Genomic DNA, 21,939 nt, shown 5'->3' with positions numbered 1-21,939 from the left:
AAAAAGCCCAGAGAGAACACAGCTTGTGCTGTGAATTGCAAGTAGCTTGCAGTGTCTCCAGGGTGCTGACGGGTTAGGGCAAGGGCCTCAGGTCATTATTTGACAGACTGAGTAATCTGAACACAGTCAGGAGTCAGTGAAAGTTTTAAAGCACAAAAGTGGTATAGTCATATTTTATCTACATTTTTGAAACATTACTCTGCTGGTAGTATGGATGACAGCCTGAAGAATAAAGAATATTCACCAAAAAGATGGAGGCTTGGACCAAATAGCAGTAGAAACTGAAAAAGGGGGTCAAAGACTTCCGAAGTACAATTAACTGGATTCAGAGACTGGTATGTGTAGAGGGGAGAATAGGGAGACCCGAAGGTAAGAGCAAGGTTTAGAGGAGTAATGTATTGTCTCTAGAGTATGAACTCAGGGTAAACAGTGATACTACGTGTATTAAGCAGTACAAGGAACACAGGCAGAAAAACTGAAGACAATAAACTCAATTTTAAATGCACTAAATTTGAAAATGCTATTAACATTCTACCTACCAGTCAATTTTAGAATATGACTTTGTACTCAGGAGAGAAGGCTGCCACAGATAAAAGTCTGGGAGGCAGAAGTCTAAGAAGCAGAAGAGACTACCCAGAAAGAGGTTATAGGGTAAACAAGATACAAGAGACCCTAGGTTATCTCAGGTTGGGCTTTTAATGCACAAACCTCCAGCATGTTTTCAGTATTGTACTTTGCTTTCTTTACTATTATTTAAAACACTTTTCATTTTAAAAAATACATAGTACCACAAAGATTTCTCATTTTCTTTTTTCTCTTTACAAACCTCGTGCAGTAGGCTAAATAATGACCAAGTAATGACCAAATTTAGGCTGCACCTGTAATCTAAGAAGTCAAGGCAAGACCCAATCCATGAGTGAAGCAGAAATTGAGCCAACCAACATGACCCCACCAGGCTACCTCTTATGTATCAGAGACCTTAGATATGCCGTTATGAGGTAACAAGCAAATTACATTACTTAAAATACTTCACAAAAGTTGATAAGCAACATCCCAAGTTACTCACCAGGCCTTTGATCCTGTTCCAGTACACAAATTGAGCCCTGAACTCTTCTGTTTTTCCCATGGACCATCATCAACTGAAATCTCATAGTAGGAAGCCCTATGAATTGAGAACAGAAAACTGGATTTGCTGAACTTACGGCTCATGGTAAATAAGACAAACATCTTTTTCAGAACTGATGAAATCTAAGTAGACCAGCCTGACTTAGACATATCTTAGTGGACACACGTATCATGATGCTAATTCTAATACTGAAAGTGAATTCTATGTGACAAAGTTAAAAAATAATAAATCTGCATGTCTGCATCCCTCTGATCTATATGCTCCTTTCTATCCACATTTTTAACATTTTAAAGAGGGGCTTCTTGTAAATTTTTACCTAGCATTGCTGCTGCTGCTTTTATGGAATCTAACATACACAGGGCCTTATTTCAGAATTCCAAAAGAAAAGACCATTCTTAGGCAAGTTTCATTCCTGGTAGCTATTGCTTGATATGTCTCAGTCTGCATCTAATCCTGCAAGTTACCGATAGTTTCTCTTAAATTTCTGTTTCTTAAGTTACATACTAATATGCTTTTTGAATTAACAGTAAGCTAACAGAGATAATAAAGTTCTAAAGAGTATTCTCAACTAGTACTTAACTAGTGGACAAAACTGGAGATAAAACTAAAACTGTAATTTCTTTAAAGATTTATATTTCTTAGAGTATTTCATAAAATGAAATCAAGTGGGTTTTCTGACACCAGCAAAAATGACACTATTCTTTAACTGTATGAATGTATAAATGATTTGCAACTATTCAAAGAACTTTTGAAACATGCAAAAGCCTATTTTGTAAACTATATCTTAAATTAATGGTGTCATTGATCAACCCTGGGTTATTTTCCTCCAGCAAATAAAAAAGTACAATAAACCCTTAGTAAAATGTAGCTTTCAAAATAATGACAATTATTAGACATACTTGCAAACACTAACACTCAGTGGATAATTTCTCTCTTACTCTAACCCTTTCCATTTCTCCTGCCAAGCTCTGAATCTGAAGGTTTTACATGATACAACTCCTTTTCATTTTTTTCTCTGAAGTCAGCATTCTTCATAAAAATAAAAGATAGCAGGTTAATAATCACATTTAATCTATTTCATAGCTTTGTTATGTCCTCTTAGAAAATTAGGAATTTTAGTCACATTAGGAGCCTATTATATACAGACAAGCCAGCTAAATCCATTGCCAGAATCACACAGAAACGAGATTAGAGGTAAGTGTGGCTAGAAGAGAAGCAGAGGTGGGGAGGAAGAGTAGTTAGGTGAGAGATGTTGAGCCCAAAAGAATGAGCAAATTTAGTGTGATTCTCACATGCAAGTTTACCACGATTAGTCAACTCAGAGAATTTTTGTTTCAGGGAAATTATATTTTTAAGGCAGCAATAAAACTCACAGTCCCTTTAGAGTGGGTATACTTCTTCTTAAATTGTCCACTGATACAGCCCAAGAATAAGACATTCTAGGTTAGAACAAATAGGAGAAAAGAAAAGAAATTGGGCTTTTAAAATGTTCTTAAATCTAAGAACATTATAAATGAGGCAGGAATAATATTGCTGCACTTTATATTTTCCAAGGACGGCACCTAAGTTTTCGGGGCATAGTAAGCCTCAACACAGGAGCTGCAATCGGAAATACTGGGTTTATATGACCGTTCTGAGGCTAATTATATGACCTTGGACAAGTTATTTGAACTCTCCAAATCTCAATTTCAGTGTTTTCACCGATAAATACCACTACCTTTGTCATAGAGCTGCTATGAACATTAAATGTGATAACATACACAATATATACAGTGGCTGACATAGCAGGATCCAGTAAATGTTCATTTCCTTTCTGCCAATTGTCTATGTCACAGCATCTTTAAAAATAAGTTCTGATACCTTCAATAGTGAAACCTTTTTCAATAGCATTAGAAGCCAACCCCTTGCTGTCCTTATCTTAGTAAAGATATAAAGTGAGGCATCAAAGAACACAAAAAGAAGCAGCATCAGAGATAGACCAACCAAATCACTACTGCCACAGAAAATAAAAGCATTCAATCTAAAATTTACTGAGATTTCACTGAATTCCCAAAATCTTATCAATTTATCTCAGTTTCCCTCCTGTTATAAGTGATTTAAAGCTCTCAGAAGTTACAACCTCTAAAATATACAAACGGAATAATTTAAGCCCCCAATGGCTTCCCTAGAGTAAGCATAAACTCACAAAACATTTTACCTTTGTCATCTATTTATTTTAATGTAGACTTTCTGCAATCTCATTTAAATTTGTTGCTCTCATCTATCTTATGTCTTTAGCAATAATGACTAGATTATATCACTGATTCGAGTTACAATTTCTTCCTGCTCTCTTCAGTCACATAATAGTATCCACTATTTTGTTTCCATATTGCTTCAAACTTGATATATAGCAAAAGAAAAAACTATATATAGCATGTCTCACTATGACAGAATACATGTTTTACACTTTATTAAGTTCTTGAAAGAATATTTTTATTTCTTTGAAGAATATATTTTACTTTTAATAATTTTTTAAATTATGTATTTTATCACCTTCCAAAAAATTAAGATAGCACTACCTTTATCTTACTCATCTTTACATCCCTAGGGACTCGCATATTACACACAGCACCATATATTTTCACTGAATAAATTCTAAATTACATTCATCAAAATAATTACAACTACTCAAAAAGATTGTTCAAAGCATTCTGTTGAATCAGGCAGGCTTTGTTCTTTTCAGTACTACCTATGTAAGTCATTGGTTAAGATGTAGATATTTTTTCTAACGAAGACAAACTTTTCTCACCATAATTAAACTTCTTATGAAAGGAATATCATATGGAACTTAATATGAAAGGAATATTATGACTTATAAAAAACAGATTTTTAGAATACATGGAATTCTCAGTAAACTAGAGCATCAACTGCATGGCCTTCAAAAGGTCCCATGGTTCTGGTAGCAGGAAAGTGGGACATTGACTCATCTCTAATCTTCAACCCAAACTTACTTACGTATATGAAAATGAGAAGGCAAGTTCTAAAGTACCACCAAGAGTTAAATTAACTGTATATTATGGCCGTCATTCTCTAACTGGTAACTAATGTTACACAAAAAAAGTTTTGCAAAAAACAATTCTGCTGACAATTTAAGTCTAAATTATATTCAACACTCACAATTTTATCAGTAATAAAACACATACTATATTTTTATTCTCCTAATGGAGAACTTTATTAACTTTTTGCTAATAATGGTTATAAATCTCAAACTGTGAATACACTTGCCTTAAGATGTTGCACTAAGAAGGATGCAATTATCACTTATGTAGTATTCTTGCCAAAAATGTTTAGTCCAAATCTTATCATGCAGAGAAGGAAAAAAAAATCTAAAATAAGGCATATTCTGCAAACCAACTGGCTTAAGACCATTAAAAAATATTAGTATCATGAATGACAAAACAGGATAGGACTAAGAACCTGTTCTTAATTAATTCAAAAGGGCCATGATGGCCAAATGCAATGTATGATCCTTAATTGGACCCTGAATAAAAACAAGCAAACAAACAAATCAGCTTTAAAGGACATTATTAAGATAATTAGTAGGGAAGTTTTAATATGGGCTGTCTATGAAAGTTTTGTATCAATTGCAAATGTTTTCCTTACATCATTCTCTTAAAACATTTATAAAGCACCTACATGATAGATTAAAGGCTCTGGGAAATACTGCTGTATTTTGTTTAACCTAGGGTTTCACAAACTTTTGGTCATAGAACCTTCTTTTCTCTTAATATGTACTAACATGTATGGAGGTCTCGAAAATATGTCATCAAACATTTCATTTCTATTACTTATACAGTACTAATTATTCACAAATCCTAGGTTGTAGAAGTTGAATAAATATTTAAAATATACTAAAACATTAAATTCCAAACTCAAGGTCATAGGTTTAAATGTACCTGGATGATAGACTTTCCCCAATGAAGACTTCATTTAGTGCTCTTACTGGCAAAAGCTGGGGTGCTGAAGCCTCGGGCCCTGCAAGTAACGAAGAAAGAAAATCCCAGAGAGCTCTTTAAATTTTAGGAAAGTTATGATATAAATTTTATAAAACATTAAAATATCCATATTTTTGTTTTAATAATGTTGAATCTATAGTTCAACATTAACATATAAATCAAATATCTCTTATTTAAAGTATTCATAATAACCTCAAAGTCACCTAATATTATAACTGCAATGAAGCCTCTGTCTCTCCAAAATAAACCTTAATTCTCCTTGAAACAATTTTTCAAGAGTGATAAAATGTTATTTATCCATCTCATAAAATTCTTGTCACATTTAACTTGGTTTTACTCTAGAAGCTGCAGAGGTGGAAATGATCAAGTACTTCCACAGAAGAGCCATTTCGGATTTAAGCAGCAAGTTATATGCATGGCTCATGTTGGAAACCAAATCAATTATGTTAGAGACAGATTTTTTGTTTGTTTGTTTGTTTTTGTTTTGTTTTAAGAAAACCTCAGGAGTGGTTTTAACAACAGCAGCATTGGAGGAACGCTGCCACATCTCCTTTTGTGACTCCTAAAAAAATGTCATCTTTTTTCACTCTATAAGGCTGTATGCCCAGCTTAAGCAATCTTCCTTGACGATTACTTAAACATCACTCCATCACACAAAATCCTTCAAAGGATTTCCACTGCTTTCTGGATCAAAATTGTGATTATTAACTTTTTGTCTTTTATCAGTCTCCAACTGGAAATGCCAACCCCATCTTCTCAATGTCACCAATAGTAGATTCGTTCCACTCAAGAATCACCATGGGACAATTTCTCTTTTCTGTCTCCTCCACACTTTCTCCTAAGTCATAGCTTAAAAGTCCACCCCAATTGTGGTAGCTAGCCTCCAAGATGGTCCCAATGATTCCTGCCTCCTGGTATTCACATTCTTGTGAAACTCTTCCTCTCACATCATAGCAGGATTGATCTATGCAATCAATGTATGGCAGAAGTCATCTGTCACTTCTGAAATCTGGTTAAAGAAAACACCCTGGCTTCCACCTTAGTTGCTCTCTCAGAGCACTTGCTCTGGGGAAAGCTATTTCCTGAGCAGTTCAGTGGAGCAGTTCAATGGTGAGGAGCTGAAGCTCCCTGCTAACAGCTATGGGATGAGTTGGGAATGAGATCTTACAGTCCCAGTCATGTCTTCAGATGCTGCTGACTTAGCTCACAGCTTGACTGTCACCTCCTAAGAGATCCTAAACCATTACTGATAAGCTAAGCTGATCCTGGATTCTTGACTTTCACAATCTCTATGAAACCATAAATAGTTTTGTTTTAAGAGGCTAAATATTGGGATAATTTGTTATGCAACAATAGATCCCTAACATACATTAGACATTAATACACTAATAAAACTTTTCACCATTGCACCAACACAACCACTGATCTAATATTCTCCTCTGACTTGCTAGCCTGACTATTATATTCTTCTGTTTATATGTTTATTGAACATTAATTACAAGTATCTAATTTCTTATGGATTATTACTGCCTAAAGGGGACCCAACTAATCTTGCAAATAGTATAACAAGTTGTCATTACAATTCTAAGTACCCTCTGAAAACTTGTTATTTGACTAAATTACAAAATGGGTTAACATTATCAGCTCAATCTAATACAGTAGAAAAAACTTGACACAAAAAGGTATATAAAAAATTTGATGTGTTTAATCAAATTTAATTTCACTTATCACTACAAAACCTGCTAACTTTTGAAACATAGTTTGGTACTAGATATATATATTCTCATACCTAATAGTTTTATAAATATAAAAAGCTAAAAGGTATTGTTTAAATTATTTTTCTCTACCTAAGATAATTACGAATAGAATTTATTTTACCTCTCTCCACAGATTTTTTACGAATGCTTAACTAACAGTAGATACTCATGAAATATTACTAACTAGTAAATCTGAATTCTCACCATCAACCTGTAACCATATGTTTTTCTTTTATATGGTCTTGACTACCTAGAACCATTTTTCTTCATCCTAATTTTCCTTTCCATATTGCGCTTTTATTGTCTGTGCTTGCTGAATTTCACCTGAAATCCTTTGTCAAAGGAATAAAATATGTAAAATCACTTCAAGTCTCATTAATCATCTTAATTCTGCTTATATGTTTTCATGCTAATTGACTACCAAACATTACTTAATCACGAAACTGTTCATTTTAAACTTGCTTCCATAGGACGTGAAAAAATTGATTCAATACCAATTAACAATTTACTATCCAAAAGAATAGACTATAAAATTAATTATAATTTCTATTTTTAAATACAGAGTTGTTATACTGTACTAGTGGCAGGGACTGCTCCGCTGCGTGGTCCTCACACTGTCATGCTGCTAGACTATGTTTCTAGGTCCATTCTCATTGGGGTATACCCAGGGGACTAGGAATAGCCATTGGAATATGAGCAAGAGTAGTGAAAAAGCCTGGTTCCTGAAAGTTCCCTTGGGATTCTCTACATTGTCTTCTTCTACCCACAAGGTACAGAGCATCCAATGGAAGACTCAGAGGCCTTAAATGATGTTAACACGTTGCTTACGGATCACAAGAATCTTCACGAGGGATTTAAACCCCGCGGTATGCAACATGTTAAGAGCCATTATTTGGAAGTTGCCTGAACACCCGCTGCACAGTGAGATGAGTTGGAAATAAACCTTCATTACATTAAGCCACTGAAATTCTGGGGTTGTCTATCAAATCCATTCACTTATCCAAATGAATATGACCAGCCTTGAAATAAGAAAGTTACTAGTTTATGTGATAAAATTTAAAAAATAATTAATTAACCCTACCTTTCCTTGAAAGTATACAGGTAATAAAAATGTATTCTTCTTCATTAACTTGTATACAAATACAATCTAGCTAAGGATAGATTATACAAAATGGAAAGTTTTGTTTAAAGTTACATCATTCCTTTTTTAAGCTGAAAAGTTAAAAAAACTAGGTTTTTTTTTTTCTCTGTTATCTTTTGTTCTGAATTAGAAAGGTAAATAAGGGATCAAACATGGTGGCATATTTATAATCTCAAACCTCCTCCTATATTCAAAAATACCAAATGGCAGTTTACTAGGAAATGTTGTTACCTGCCAACTTAAAGAGAATTTAAATAGGAAATATGAGACATACCTTGAAAACTTACTCAATTTTTGTCTCAGAAAATAAAGCTCTAAAACAAACAAACAAACAAAAAAACCAACCTCTACCAAAAAAAACAAAACACCTCTAAAATAGTGTCTAGACATGGTACATATTATATACTCGTTAGTAATAATATTAATGATTTTAAGTATAAGCAATTTCTAGTATTACTATAAAAAATCTTACACTATTCTGATTCCAGATTCTTTGTATGTAAAATAACTTACTCCAACTACAATCCCCATCACCACTACCTCTTCCAGTTTCTCTCTGGAAGCTTGTAGGAGGTTTTTATCCCTAGTATTCTGACATACTTGATGTGGGACCTTTTACCATTAATTATGCTAAATAGTTTGTGAGTCCTTTCAATTCAAAGACTAGCACTTAAGTTTTGAGAAATGTTCTTTTATTATTTTTTAAATTTTGAACATTTTTGTTCTTTTTCTAAAACTACCATAAATCAGATGTGAACACCCTGATGTTAATAAATTTATATCTAATTTTGTTTCTATATATATTAGTTTATAAACTAAAAACAGTGAAACTGAGCAATGAATCTTTGAATGCCAATCTGTTGCTTTCCTGTTAGACTGTTGATGTAAAGAGCCAAACTCAAAGTCTTTTGGTGGTGGCAATAACTTCTTTTAGTGAAGAATGAAGTAAAATTTCTAGCTAAGATTTTTAAATCTTACTTAGTAGTTACTGCAGTCTTTCAAAAACAGTAATAGGAAATCAAGTGCATGTAATTACTTGAAAGAGTTCTACAATCAAATGATTTTTATTCAGGGAGAAAAGGAACATCTTTAAAACATGACAAGAACATAGGAACATGCTAACGTATAAAGCTATAAATCACCATGAAAAACTGAAAAATAAACATCAGGAACCATGACAAGACATACACAGAAAGCAGATATGTGAAGGTAGCTTTTCCTGATAAGTTTAGCCAAGAAATAAAACACAGGAGAAAAACACAAAATCTAGGTATTTAGGATATCTCTTAAGATCTTCTTGCATCTTTAAAGTCTTATAGTTACTGGGAAAAGTAGAAAAGTATGTATAAATTATAGTCCACAAATAAGCTCAAAAATGAGAATTCACTTTAACAACTTACGACAAAAAAGCTGCATATCACCTTAGGGTAATTTCTCTTTGCAGCTTATACAAATATTTGAAACATAAATCTTAAAGCTGGGATGCAGAATTTCCAAACAAAAAATGTTTTAATCCATAACTATAACTATGGTAAATATGTTTCAATATAACTATATAAAATGTATAATTATTATGAAATCTTCCACAGATTGGCTTATTTTATTTCTACTGCTTTCTTTCTCCTTTTTGACATTTCAAAGATGAAGGCCAAGAATCTTTCCTAAAATATCATCGATCCCCTTGGACATTTTATAATCCTTCCCTAATCTACTAGATTTCAAACCCATCCTAGAAAACATTTTTTTCTAGAAATATGCTGTATTTGTTACTTCAGTATCTAATTATAATAAGTTTTATACCTGAAGTAGTTCGTTGTACTAAGTCTTAAGTGTTATCAGTGGCACTAAAATCCCCAAGTAAGTTAATTATAAAGTATTATTTCTAGAAATTAGAGATTAAAGGAACTATACGTTAAATATTGCCCCAAATGCATCTAATTCCCAATCTACTTACTTTCATCATGAACTCTTTCAATGTTGAAGGCTCTACTATGTTGATTCAAACTTAGTTGCTGTTCGTGAAGGTCCACAGGAACAGGATTTATGCCGGTCCCTTCAAGGTATAACCTGATTCGCTGCCTCCATAACCACCTTGGAAGAGTAAAGGAAAAGCAAGTTATGTCAAGATAGAATAAATTAAAGATTAGACATTATAATTTATCAAATTAAAAAGTTAATGTTAAAAAACTAGTTATTCCATGAATAAATCATACCAGAAAAACCTAAAACCCACAGATTCCTGCTCCAAGACAGACTTAGATGTTTATTTCTCTTTTCAACTATAATGAAAATACCTAATGTATGTGTACAAAATCTCCCAAATAATTTGAAGTAAAGTCAAATTCTTTATCAAGTATCCATTAAATCCAAGATACTGTTTTGCTCATCAAAAAGTATAACATATACAAAAAAGAAAGCATTCTGAAATTAAAATAGCACTGTGTTAAGGTGATTGGATTAGATGAAAATCTGTCCCCTAAAATTCTGTAATGATGATTTTATTTTCACAATAAAAGCAAAAAGAGATCAATAACAAACATGTAAGATTACACTTAAAACTTAAATAACATTTTTGGTAAAAGTAAAGAAAAAAAGAGGTTTAACTGATTTCAAAACCAAAAACTGATGTATCAAAAAACCAATGGGACAGATCCTGCTAGATAAGTATACAGAAATATACTCTGACTTGCTAGCTATAAATTTATTCATTTGTAGAGGTGTCAAACTCCTGAAATGACCAGAAACTAGAATCATTATTAATAAAATGATTCCAGAAGTCAAGAATATTTAATACAATTTCCCAGATACCCAGAGAAAAAATTTTCTCAAACTATAAAATCTAGTCCAAATCAGGAAATAAAAAGTAGTCCAACCCAGCTCTCTCTAATATAATCAGGCAACTCTACCTCAGCCCCTCCCCTCCACTCTTCTCTTCTCAGGGCATTACCATCACTGAACAAATTAAGTGAAAGAAATATGAAAAAAAAATCCCCAGCACTTAAGAAACACCTAATACATAACTTCGAGAAACCAAGAATCTGAGCAAGGTTGGAGTAAATCTAACCCTCAGACCTTCTGGATAGGAGAAGACGAGGATGAAAAATATAAAATCTCAGACAGTTTGAACAATTTTAGCCAACTGTTTTAACTACCTTTCTACCAAACTGCTAAGAACATGTAACAAGGTTAAGTAGAGACATGACCTCTATCTCATCAAAGGAGAAAAACCTCTACCTGCAATTATATTATAGGCCAAGTGGCATTTATCAGGGTTTCTCCACATAGTTCCAATTGGACGAGAAGGAAAGCAAGTTAGATGTGGTTGTGACTCAGCTAATGTATTACTATTTTGGCTACTCTTATAACTATGGACTAATCCAATTATCATCTAATTTGTTCTGTTTAACAGCATTTTTAATGGCACACATTTAAGACATTTATATAATAGTAAGAAGTTCCTACCTGAACTCACCACGATAGAACTTCTGTAAGGCTTCTGGGAAGGAATGTGTATATCGAACAGGAAGACATAAATGACCCTCAGACCTTTATTTTAAAAGGGATTTGGGATGGTGGAAAAAGAAGAAGAAAACATACTTAATTCAAAAGGTATCACTAAACTACAAAAATCACAAATGAAATTTTTAAAATTTCTACTCTACACTTCATTTTTTCCCCACAAAATTGGCTGTACTTTCAACAAGAACAACAACAAAAAAATAGACCAAATAGAAATAATAGTTTAAATCCAGCTTTATTGCCGTGATACATACTACTACTTAGTTTCCACATTATAGTGAAATTAAAAAATAACAGAGAATTTGCTGCTGATTGACTACCCTGCAAAATTATCTACTGGTACAGTGGTGTTTGCATCTTACCTGTAAATTATTTAACTATTAACTTTGGGCAAGTCACTTTAGCATTAACTTCCTCATCTCTAACGGGTGATAAAAACATCAATCTCTAAAGGTCATTCGGAGGAATCAAACTATTTATATGAAAGTGCTTTGAACCATAAATCTCTTTTAAGTATTTAAAATATTCCAAGTCACTAAAAGAGAACTCAGAAAGCTAATCCAATGTACTCTTTCATTTATTCAAAAAGCATATCAGGATGAACTCCTTCAAGGAGTTAACAGCTTTATGTCAAAGACAGAAATTTTTTTTTAATTGCAAATTATGAAGTGTTAAGATTGCCTATATACTGCCATAGGAAGATGAGAGAATGTGGCACCTAACATGAGAAAGGTATCCAGGAAGCTCAATCATTATCATTTGTAGAATGTTTTGATCTTGAAGAAAAGGTTGAGAGTAGGCTTGATAAAACAAACTCTTGATAGTAACTGCAAGTTAACTTATAAGTGTGAAGAGCAGAAAAAAAGGTTTTTACAGATTGTGACTACTCAGTTTCTTTATCTGCGACGGCCAACACTCGCGAATATAAAAAATGTTATATTCACTGCAATACTTTACATGGTGCTAAGTATACAAAAGGTATCAACAGTCACTTTGTAGAACAATACCTGCTGAGGTCAACTGCAGATCTAAAAGACTCTAGAGGGAAGAGTCTCTCGTGAAGTCAGTCAGATATCAGCTAGGACTGTAAGCATCTGAAAGCTCGCCTTGGCCTGGAGGATTCACTTTCAAGGGGATTACTCACGAGGCTGGAAAACTGGTGCCAGCTGTTGGCAAGAGGCCTCCATTCCTCGCCATGGGAGCCTCTCCATAGGGCTGTTTAGGTATCTCACCATGGTGGCTAACTTATTCCAGAATGAGCAATCCAAGAGACCAGAAGCTGCAATACCATTTGTGACCTAGCCTTGGAATCTACACTGTCATTCCATATTCTATTGGTCACACAGGCGAGCTCTGATGGAATATAGAAAGGGGTAGGGAACCCCAAAGGTGTATAGATACCAGGACGCCATGACCACATGCTACCACATGCCCTCTATCCCATTCTGACTAGTAAGCATTCAAATGTCATAGTTACCAGGCTCAGTAGAGTGAGTGCTGAATACAGAAGAGACCAACATAAATTATGCATTTAATTTAGATGAGTCCATGTGAATGAGCCATCTTAGAAGTGGATCCTCCAGCCCAAGCCCAGCCTTCTGATGCCTGCAGCTCGAGCTGACATCTGACTCTAACCTCCTGAGAGAACCCAGGCCAGATCTACCCAGCCAGGCTGCTCCCGAGTTCCTGACACAGACACCATGACAGATAATCAGTGATTATTGCTGTTTCATCCTCTAGGTTTTGGGGTGATTTGTTCCACAGCATTTGATACCTAATACAGAGGAGAAGAAAATTAAGTTGAATGTTAACTTCTGGGATTATTTCAGTATTGTGAGGCACCATTGTGCTTAAGAAAAAGAAGTCAGGCAACCTGAATTACTGAAGAAGCTAGGAGACTTAACACATTTCTGCCTGAAGTCAAGAAGAGAAACCGAAGGACTTCTAAAACCTACTATTCTCGATAGAAATTAGAGAATGACACCGTCTATTTATCAGTTTCGAAATCCCCACAAGCTTATGAGTGCTAAGTCATCTTTTTAAAGGGAAATACATTTTAATAAACAGTATAAAATGTGATCACTAAAGTTAAGAATCCTTACTTTAATGAAATGCCATTAAGAAGTTCTAAAATACACACACATTGACACTGAAGGCAATCAAATACTAATAATTGAACCAATGATCTCAATTACTTATGCTCAGGGAACATTTGCTCAGCTAGGCCTGGGTCCCCAAGATCATTTAATTAATCATTCATTTCAAATGTTTGTTGCCTACTAATATGTGTAATAGTGACAGAGAAAACACAAAGCCCTGTACTCAAGGAATTAATCGAATGGAAGGAGAATCAAGCAGAAAATACAAGGAAGGGATAAGTACTCTGTACAGGGACTTAAAGTCAGAGTCCGGGAGACGCACCGGCCTGGACAAGAACACAGCTGAGAAAGTGGTACGAGGCTACTGTGGGCAAAAGCACATATGAAAGTATGAAATAACAGGGGCCTTGTGAAGAACTCCTGAGTTACTCTTTCAAATAAGCTCTTCAACAAAGCTCCTCAGCAGAGCAAAAGCCTCCACGTGTGAGCCTCCAACCATGATGTTATCAGATGCTCATATGTTACATTTGCACTTAAAAACAGCCTTTGGGGTGGAGGGTGGAGGAAATAGAAGAAAGTGGTCAAAGGTACCAACTTCCAGTTACGAGGTAAGTGCTGGGGATGTAATGTACAACATGATGACTGTAGGTAACATTCTATGGTGTATTTGAAAGTTATTAAGAGAGTAAATCCCAAGAGTTCTTATTACAAGGAAGAGAAACTTTTTTCCTTTTTTTGTATCTATATGAGATGATGGATGTTAATTAAACTTATTGTGGTAATCATTTCACAATATATGTAAATCAAATCAATATGCTGTATACCTTAAATGCAAACAGTAGTATATATCAATTATGTCTCAATAAAACGGGGAAAAATACAATTAAAAAAAAAAAAAGGAACGAAAGAAAGATCCTAGGCTATTCCTAGAAGGACTTCAGTAATATTTTTTTAGCTGAAGAATGCATAGTGCCTGTGGGTAAATGAGGATAGATGAAACTAGAAAAGCAGTTAGGCAACAGACAGTGAAAGATCATATGTATTATGCTAAGAATTTTGCAATGCATCCTGAAGGTCATGGATTTTAATTAAATTATTTTCATTAAAGAGGGGATACAATCAGATTTGCACTTTGGAAAGAACATGAATGCAAAGTATAAAGGATGGGTTGGAGATGGCGAGACTGGAAGCTATTACAGTAAAAACAAATTATTAGGTTGGTGCAAAAGTAATTGTGGTTTTTGCAATTATTAACCTTTTAAACCACAATTACTTTTGCACCAACCTAATATAAAGGCCTGAGCTATGTTTAGTAGCAGTGAGGACGGCAAGAAGTGGATTCAAAGGTAGGATCCCTAGAACGTAGAACTAGATCCCTAGACCAATCTGATAAGAAAGATGGGGGATGGGAAAACACAGTTTCAGAGCTGGTTATGACTCCATTCAAGTGTGGTGCGGGAGAGGAAAAGTGATGGGTTCACCTGCAGAAATGTTACCTTTTTAATGCCACTGGATACACTCAAGTAGAGGACAGTACGGCTAAAATAGCATGCGGAAAGGGAAAAATAACAAGAAATAAGGACACAAAACAATAGTCAGGGGCCAGATATATGTCACAGTTAAGGCGATCAACCATCCCAGTTTGCCTGTGACTGACAATTTTCTTGGGACCTGGGACTTACAGTGCTAAAACTGGGAAAGTCCCTCGCACAAGATGAGTCGTTCACCCTAGTCATAGTAAAGAATTAGATTTTATCCTGAGTTAAATGGAGAGCAACCATAAGATTTACAGCAGCGAAGTCACATAATATCAAACTTTCATAAAATGATCGCTCTGGCTGCAGTGGGGAAGAGACTATAAATAAGAGTGGAAGCAGGACTGATGATAGATATAAGATTTTGGAGTCACCAGGATCTAAATTAAAACCATAGATATGAATCAGTTATTCTAGAGAAAGTATAGAGAGTGAAGAAGAAAATAGACATATGAAAACAATAGTACTTAAGCAGTGACCAAAAAATAAGATCTTTCAAAAGAGATAGAGACAAAGAAGTAGCATTAAAGATAGGAAGAAAGGGGCGTCATAACTGTCAAAGAAGTACAGATGCAACAAGGCAGCAGGTAGCACCAAAAATTTCCCAGAAATCAAGTGAGACGCGGGCTAAAAGGTCCAGGAGATGCAGAAACCAGGATACCACCAGTTTGTAAGTCACAGGCAATGTCAATGAAGTGGATGGGCAAGTCCAGGACAGACTGCAACGGGATAGAGAATAACTGTGAAGGAAAGAAGTGGAGACACCAAGCGTAGGGGTAAAGGAAAGGCAAAGGGACAATCATCCGGAGAACGACACAGGGTAAAGGATTTATTAAATCTTCTTGAAAGGTGGGAGTCTTAAATTTTTAGACTGAAAGGAATCATGTGCGAAGGGAAAGAGGAAAAAAGGCAACAAATGATGGGTCAAGATTTTTTTTTTAAGCATGACCTAAGCTCATCTAGTGACTTTCATTTCCTTGACGAGATAAGAGAAGGGTATGTTGAAGGAAGGAGATTACGAAAGTGGAAGACCCACTCTTGAAGTAGCTACCACAGAGAATGGGGAAGAGACACGACTTGGACCATAGGCAAGTTTTTTTGAGACACTCTGAGAGCACAGCTGTAAGTGCTAGAAACTACCAATTGAAAGTAAATTTGGAGCCACGAAGCCAGAGTTTCTGGGATTTTTTTTCCCCAGATGGCCTCAGCAGTGCTGATGCAGGAATAGAAAGGATGATAGAGTGATCTAGGAGTAAGAAGAAAGATAATGATACAAAATATTTAAGATATTTGTAAAAAAAAAAAAGTGATAAAGTAGGGGAGAATTAAGAAAATAGCAGGGATCGATGCACTAAAAGTCAAAGGGCAGATTTAGTAAGATTGAGGGAATAAGACTGCTGTTAAGGCAGGAGGCTGGGGTCAGTGTGGAATTAAGATTTGAGAGATGGGAGATTCCAGATGATCATAAAGCCCAGGTATGGTCACAGCTGTGTGTGGCTGGAACAGAATGAGGGTAAGTGTCAGTGAAGCTGAGGAAAGAAAAGAAAAATAAATGACAATACAGTTTGGTCTATTCATTAAGCCAATGAAGTCACCAGAAAATCAGTGGCGGCATAACCAGGAATGTAGATGAGAGCCATGAGGAAGGACAGAAGATTGAACAATATTAACTCAACCCTTTTCGACAATACCACAGGTCACCAATACTCACCTAGGTCAAGGGGGAGGTCTATTCTGCCAGACACTACTCCCAAACTACCTGGAAAGTCAGATGTGAGGACGTGTCCATCCTATATCAAAACCACCAATGCCAGCTAAGTGCATATGTATGCTAAAAACACTAGCTCTTTCCTTAGAAACAACTACATAGAAGATAACTCGACTAGAGGTAGAGATCACTTTAACAAGCCTAAATTTCATCACTAAAATGTATCTGGAACGTAGTTCTAACGCTCATGATAGCCAGGAACAATGATGCCTCCACTTAAACATTATGTACCGTAGTCAACTCCCTGCAGCAACAGAGCTCTGCAATGTAATTATGGGACAGAAAATAAAGAAGAGCTTCCAAATTTTAAGATTTATCATAAACAGATACTCAGCAAAGCAAAGCATAAATGTTTGTCTGCATAACATGCCAAAAAAAAAAAAAAAAAAGCCAAACAAACAAAAAAGAACGTTTTTCCTTACCGCTCTGGATCCGTGTTTACTCCAATAACTGGTTTAAGTCTGTCCAAGACTTTACTTGCTGCCAGAAGCATTGTGCCATCACCTGAAGGACAGAAGACATAACCAGGCTTGTTATAAATCTAATTTGTAACATCACTGGAACATTAGTACGTTTAACAATCACACCCCACCGCATCCTAACTGCCTCATCTGCTCCACTTCCTTTCTACCCACTATCCCTTCGCATTACTGCTCCCACTCTCATCTAGGATTTCTCAGCAGTGGCAAGACTGACATTTCAGTCCAGATAATTCTTTGTTGTGGGGAGCTGCCCTGCGCACTGCAGGAAGTTTAGCAGTATCGCTGGTCTCTATTCACTAGATGCCAGTAGTATACCTCAGTTGGGAATCACTGCTCTAATCCTATCCCTTCTATTAACCAAGTCTCTTTCCTTCTCTCATAACATCACTCCAAATTCATAACTTATTTTAATGAGAATATATCCAACAAGGCGTCCCACTTCGGATTTTTCTCTCCAACAAATGTTGCCAATTTAAAGCTTTAGAAAAAATGTTCACTAACTTAATAAAAAATGTTCACTAACTTAATAATAAAGCTCAGGAAAAAATAAGTATGAGCATACTGGGGCCAGAAAGGGATGGAATTTATCTAATCTCAGTAAACTCTTCAACAATTTCAACCTTTTTTTAAAGACTGGCATAATAAACCAAAATACAGTTATAATGAATCCTCTGAATCATATTTGAAGCTACATGCATACCTTAAATAGACACATACAAATATATATGCATGGAACCTCACAATAACATCATTCACTAAGAGTGAAATGTTATATAAGCAGATCTTTTTAAACCTGATCCTAAAGATCCAAATTCACTGAAGTTTCTATAATGACAATTTTTAGACATTCAAAGAATATTATAATGAACACCCATATAATCCAATATTCTGTTTAAGAGATAAAACATTACACATACAGTTGAAGCCTGCTGCGTACAGAATTACCTCTTCGTAGAAGAGACACTGAAGGCTTCATTACAGCTTGACCACAGGGTGTTTGGAAATATGAGCATTAAAGAGCGTTTCTGTGTTCCCACATCTTTACTTCTGTAAAGCTATTACCTCCAGCAGCTATGACAGCATCAGCCCATTGAACAGTTTCTTCATTATATTCTCTCCTCTTTACTAGACGAACCTCAATTCCCTCATTCCTAAGACAAAAAAGTAAAGGTTATATATATATATATATATCAAATTTCTAGTAATAACATAAAGGAGTATGTTTTTTGAGAGGTAGATTATTACAATGGATATGTAAAATAAACAATTGTGTTATAAACAAATTAATGTTTAGCTTTGTAAGATTAGCTTCATTTTCTCCTAATTACAACAGCCAATTAACTACGTTAAGTCAGGAAGCATGTGAATAAACTGAAAGTTAAGGACCACCCTAAATCTCTATGTGCTTTAAAAACATCCTTTATAGCTCCTGACAAATGGCAATATTGACTAGAATTTCATTTCATTTTCTCTACTCCTTCGAATACTAAAATTCATTAATACAAAAATAGCCCAGAAGACTAACACCTTGAGAGGCAATTTTTTATTATAAAACTGAACAGCCATTATTTTAAATTCAGCAAACAGTCGCTAAATGCCAGACACCGGAACAGTGACTAAAAACTTTCTAATTTGCATGTTCTCACACTGAGTCTCTTGTACACATATAAACTTATTCACTGACTACATTTAGTCCCAAAGTAACTCAATTTCTATAATGATAATTTTTAGACATTCAAAGATTATAATGAACATCCATATAATCCAGTATTCTGTTTAAGAAATAAAACATTACACATACAGTTGAAGGCTACTGCATACAGAATTCTTTGTAGAAAAGACACTTCTTGAGCAGACCAAATAACTCAAAATCTGTGCAGTTTTCAAGAATATGATAAAAATTCCCTTAGAAAAACTATAATAATCAAGTCCATTAACAATATAATTTTCTTAAAATGATTTTTAATGGCAATATTGATTAAAAATGTAATGATTAGCTGCTAGTAAAAAGAAAACCAGGAATTCCTGAATACAAAAGCCCACCCGAAGTCCAATCCCACAGACTTACCGTAAACTATCTACAATATGCTCTACATTTTTGGTGTGAATATGATGTCGTTCAAGCAGTCCACTGTAGCTAGAGCCTTTCAATGCAAGCTACATCAAAATAAAACAAATGTTATCTTATTACATGATGTATATTACATATTATGTTATATTTCTTTAAAAAGTCCTCTGTAAAATAGAACGGGATTTTTTTTTTGCGGGGGGGAGAAGGCACATTTTAATGATGAGCTGTGAAAGTTGTTTAAAGTGAACTGGAAAGTTGATTTCAGAAAATCATAATTTGGTTTTAATACAGCTTTAAGTTTCCTGAATCCTGTAGTCAACAGTATCTCAAAATTTGCATGTTTTACAGCTTGAGTGTTTTCCTTATTTAAATGGATTTTTAACATATTGCATATGGCTACCTGAAGACCAAACAAAGATAAACTAATATTTTAGAAGGCAGTTAGTTGACCTTTGTTCCACTTGGATTTGCAGCTCACTTGCATTTAGATTTATGAACTCTATTTGGCATTTACTCTATGCAATCCGTCCTGGTTAGCTCCCTCAGAACGAATAACTTTTAGATTGAAAAACATACCCTTCAAGAATTGTCTTTCTTAGTCTATTACAGTGATATTTTATGTCACTATTTTACCATTAATATTCTCCTTTTAAAGTATGTCTTCTAAATAATCCATAAAGTGAAATGTTGGGAGAGAAGTTTAGAAATATCCTCAACGAACATCCATTTAACCAAGTAGGAAATTTGTCCACCAGAGTAAATGCTAGAATTGAAAAGCATGTTGTTGTTTTTTTCTCCAAATTCCCAGCCCTTGTCTGTTTATGATACAAAATCAGTTTTTCAAGTACCTGTCCAAAATAAAATCTTAAATATATTCTTTTGTTTTAAATTATTACTTACTGAATTATAAAGTAAAACCAATTTTTAGATAGCATTTTTAATATGTATCTTACTTTTTAAAGAAGGTTATAACAGCATGAAAGATGCATATATAAAGAAAATTTTAATTACATATAATCTTATTACCCCAGGATAATTTGTGCTAATATTTTAATGCCCACCTTTCCAATCTTATGAGTACTGGGTTAAGAGTTTTAAAATACTTTTGCCCTCATCCTATAACCTAAAAGGAAATGTATGCTCCTCAAAAGAGCTGAGGACCAACCCATTTGGCTATTTGAAAATTAGTAGATGACAATTCACAAAGATATACTAGATCAGACAGCTTGTATAGCAGTTTAAAGCCTAGATATGTCTCATTATATTTAGACAGAGCAAACCAATGACAAGAATATTTTTTTAAGGAAAGCAGGGACCAAGGTAATAATTGCTTTCATTTAATCCACAAATCAACATATACGAAGTTTGAAAAACTGTTCTAAGAGTAGAATTTCTGAATATGGATGAACACAGCATTAACCTTCAGATTACTACTATCATTACCCAACTACAGATCAACTAAAAAAACTGCAGTAACAGTATCTCAAAAAATATGGATCACAAAGCTTTTCATCTCTCCTCTCTCCCCGGGACTCTCTAGTTTAAGACTTTCATTAAAATAGATCTTTATGCTGGATGCTGATGGCTCCCAACTGCTCTCTCTTACCCCGGCCTATCTTTAGGGCTCCAAATGAATGCAGCCAGCTGTGTATCTGACATCTTTCCTTGGCTATCTAACAGGGATTTCAAATTAATATGCTCAATATCAAGCCCTGATTTTCTAGATTAGTGATCATGCTATATTATATTGTCACAATAATTATATCTCATGAGACCATTTCAAGAGTGAACACTTTACACAGCCAGAAATTAAGCTCTACAAAATTAAATTTATTCATAAAAATATTTGAGCACCTACTATGTTCATTTAAACATTAGTTGAGCTCAAATGTATTAAATGGGGCACTGAAAACTGCTAAGCTTAATGAGAACTAATTCAAATGTACAATAAGTCTATTGGAATAACTTTTATCAAATTTACTGCTTCCAACCTGCTATAAATCAAACTTAAGGGTAAATGGCCCTAAGACTTCAATTCCCAGCCCAGAGTTTTATCTTATGTTCCAATTTTTGGTTTGGACAATATAGAACATGTACCCATGAACAAGATGTAAATCCTACTGTGTGTGGGTACTGTAAATTCTAGTCCGTTGGTTCAGAAGCTTTGGTTCTTACTTCCTAACTCTCAGAAAATTAAGATTACTCAGCAGTTGAGTGTTAGGAAATTTTGGTTTGAGATAGCGAAGGGGGTTGAATTTATGGGGAAAATAATTTTGGAAAACTATAAAAAATCTTGAAGTTTCCCATGATTTTAGTAAGTTTTCCTATACCTCAAAAATTCCAAATATAAATACAAAGTTCATTTAGCATCAGAACATCTAATATTGGAGTAAAAATGTCATTTTATACACTCTTGCTCCCAAATTTCTTCTTGTGAACTATTTCT

General features: G+C 34.5%; 1 protein-coding gene across 3 annotated transcripts in view; it reads right to left on the bottom strand.

Moving 5' to 3' along the window:
- The window catches only part of NADK2 (NAD kinase 2, mitochondrial), a 42,464-nt gene that overhangs the window by 11,949 nt on the left and 8,576 nt on the right, over positions 1-21,939 (bottom strand). The window contains exons 2-9 of one of the 3 annotated variants that reach the window (XM_019737223.2): positions 19,491-19,579; positions 18,485-18,573; positions 17,363-17,444; positions 11,482-11,565; positions 9,974-10,110; positions 5,062-5,140; positions 2,500-2,565; positions 1,067-1,162 (exon numbers count right to left, since the gene is read on the bottom strand). In XM_019737223.2, coding sequence (XP_019592782.1) covers positions 1,067-1,162; positions 2,500-2,565; positions 5,062-5,140; positions 9,974-10,110; positions 11,482-11,565; positions 17,363-17,444; positions 18,485-18,573; positions 19,491-19,579 — 722 coding nt within the window. Of the gene's footprint in view, positions 1-1,066; positions 1,163-2,499; positions 2,566-5,061; positions 5,141-9,973; positions 10,111-11,481; positions 11,566-17,362; positions 17,445-18,367; positions 18,574-19,490; positions 19,580-21,939 lie in introns of those variants that run through there. The other 2 variants (XM_019737224.2, XM_019737225.2) reach the window with 2 other exon arrangements.

The sequence above is a fragment of the Rhinolophus sinicus genome, linkage group LG03, assembly GCF_036562045.2.
Source record: "Rhinolophus sinicus isolate RSC01 linkage group LG03, ASM3656204v1, whole genome shotgun sequence".
In the NCBI taxonomy this organism is placed as follows: Eukaryota; Metazoa; Chordata; class Mammalia; order Chiroptera; family Rhinolophidae; genus Rhinolophus; species Rhinolophus sinicus.
This window is presented reverse-complemented; position numbering and strand designations above follow the sequence as displayed.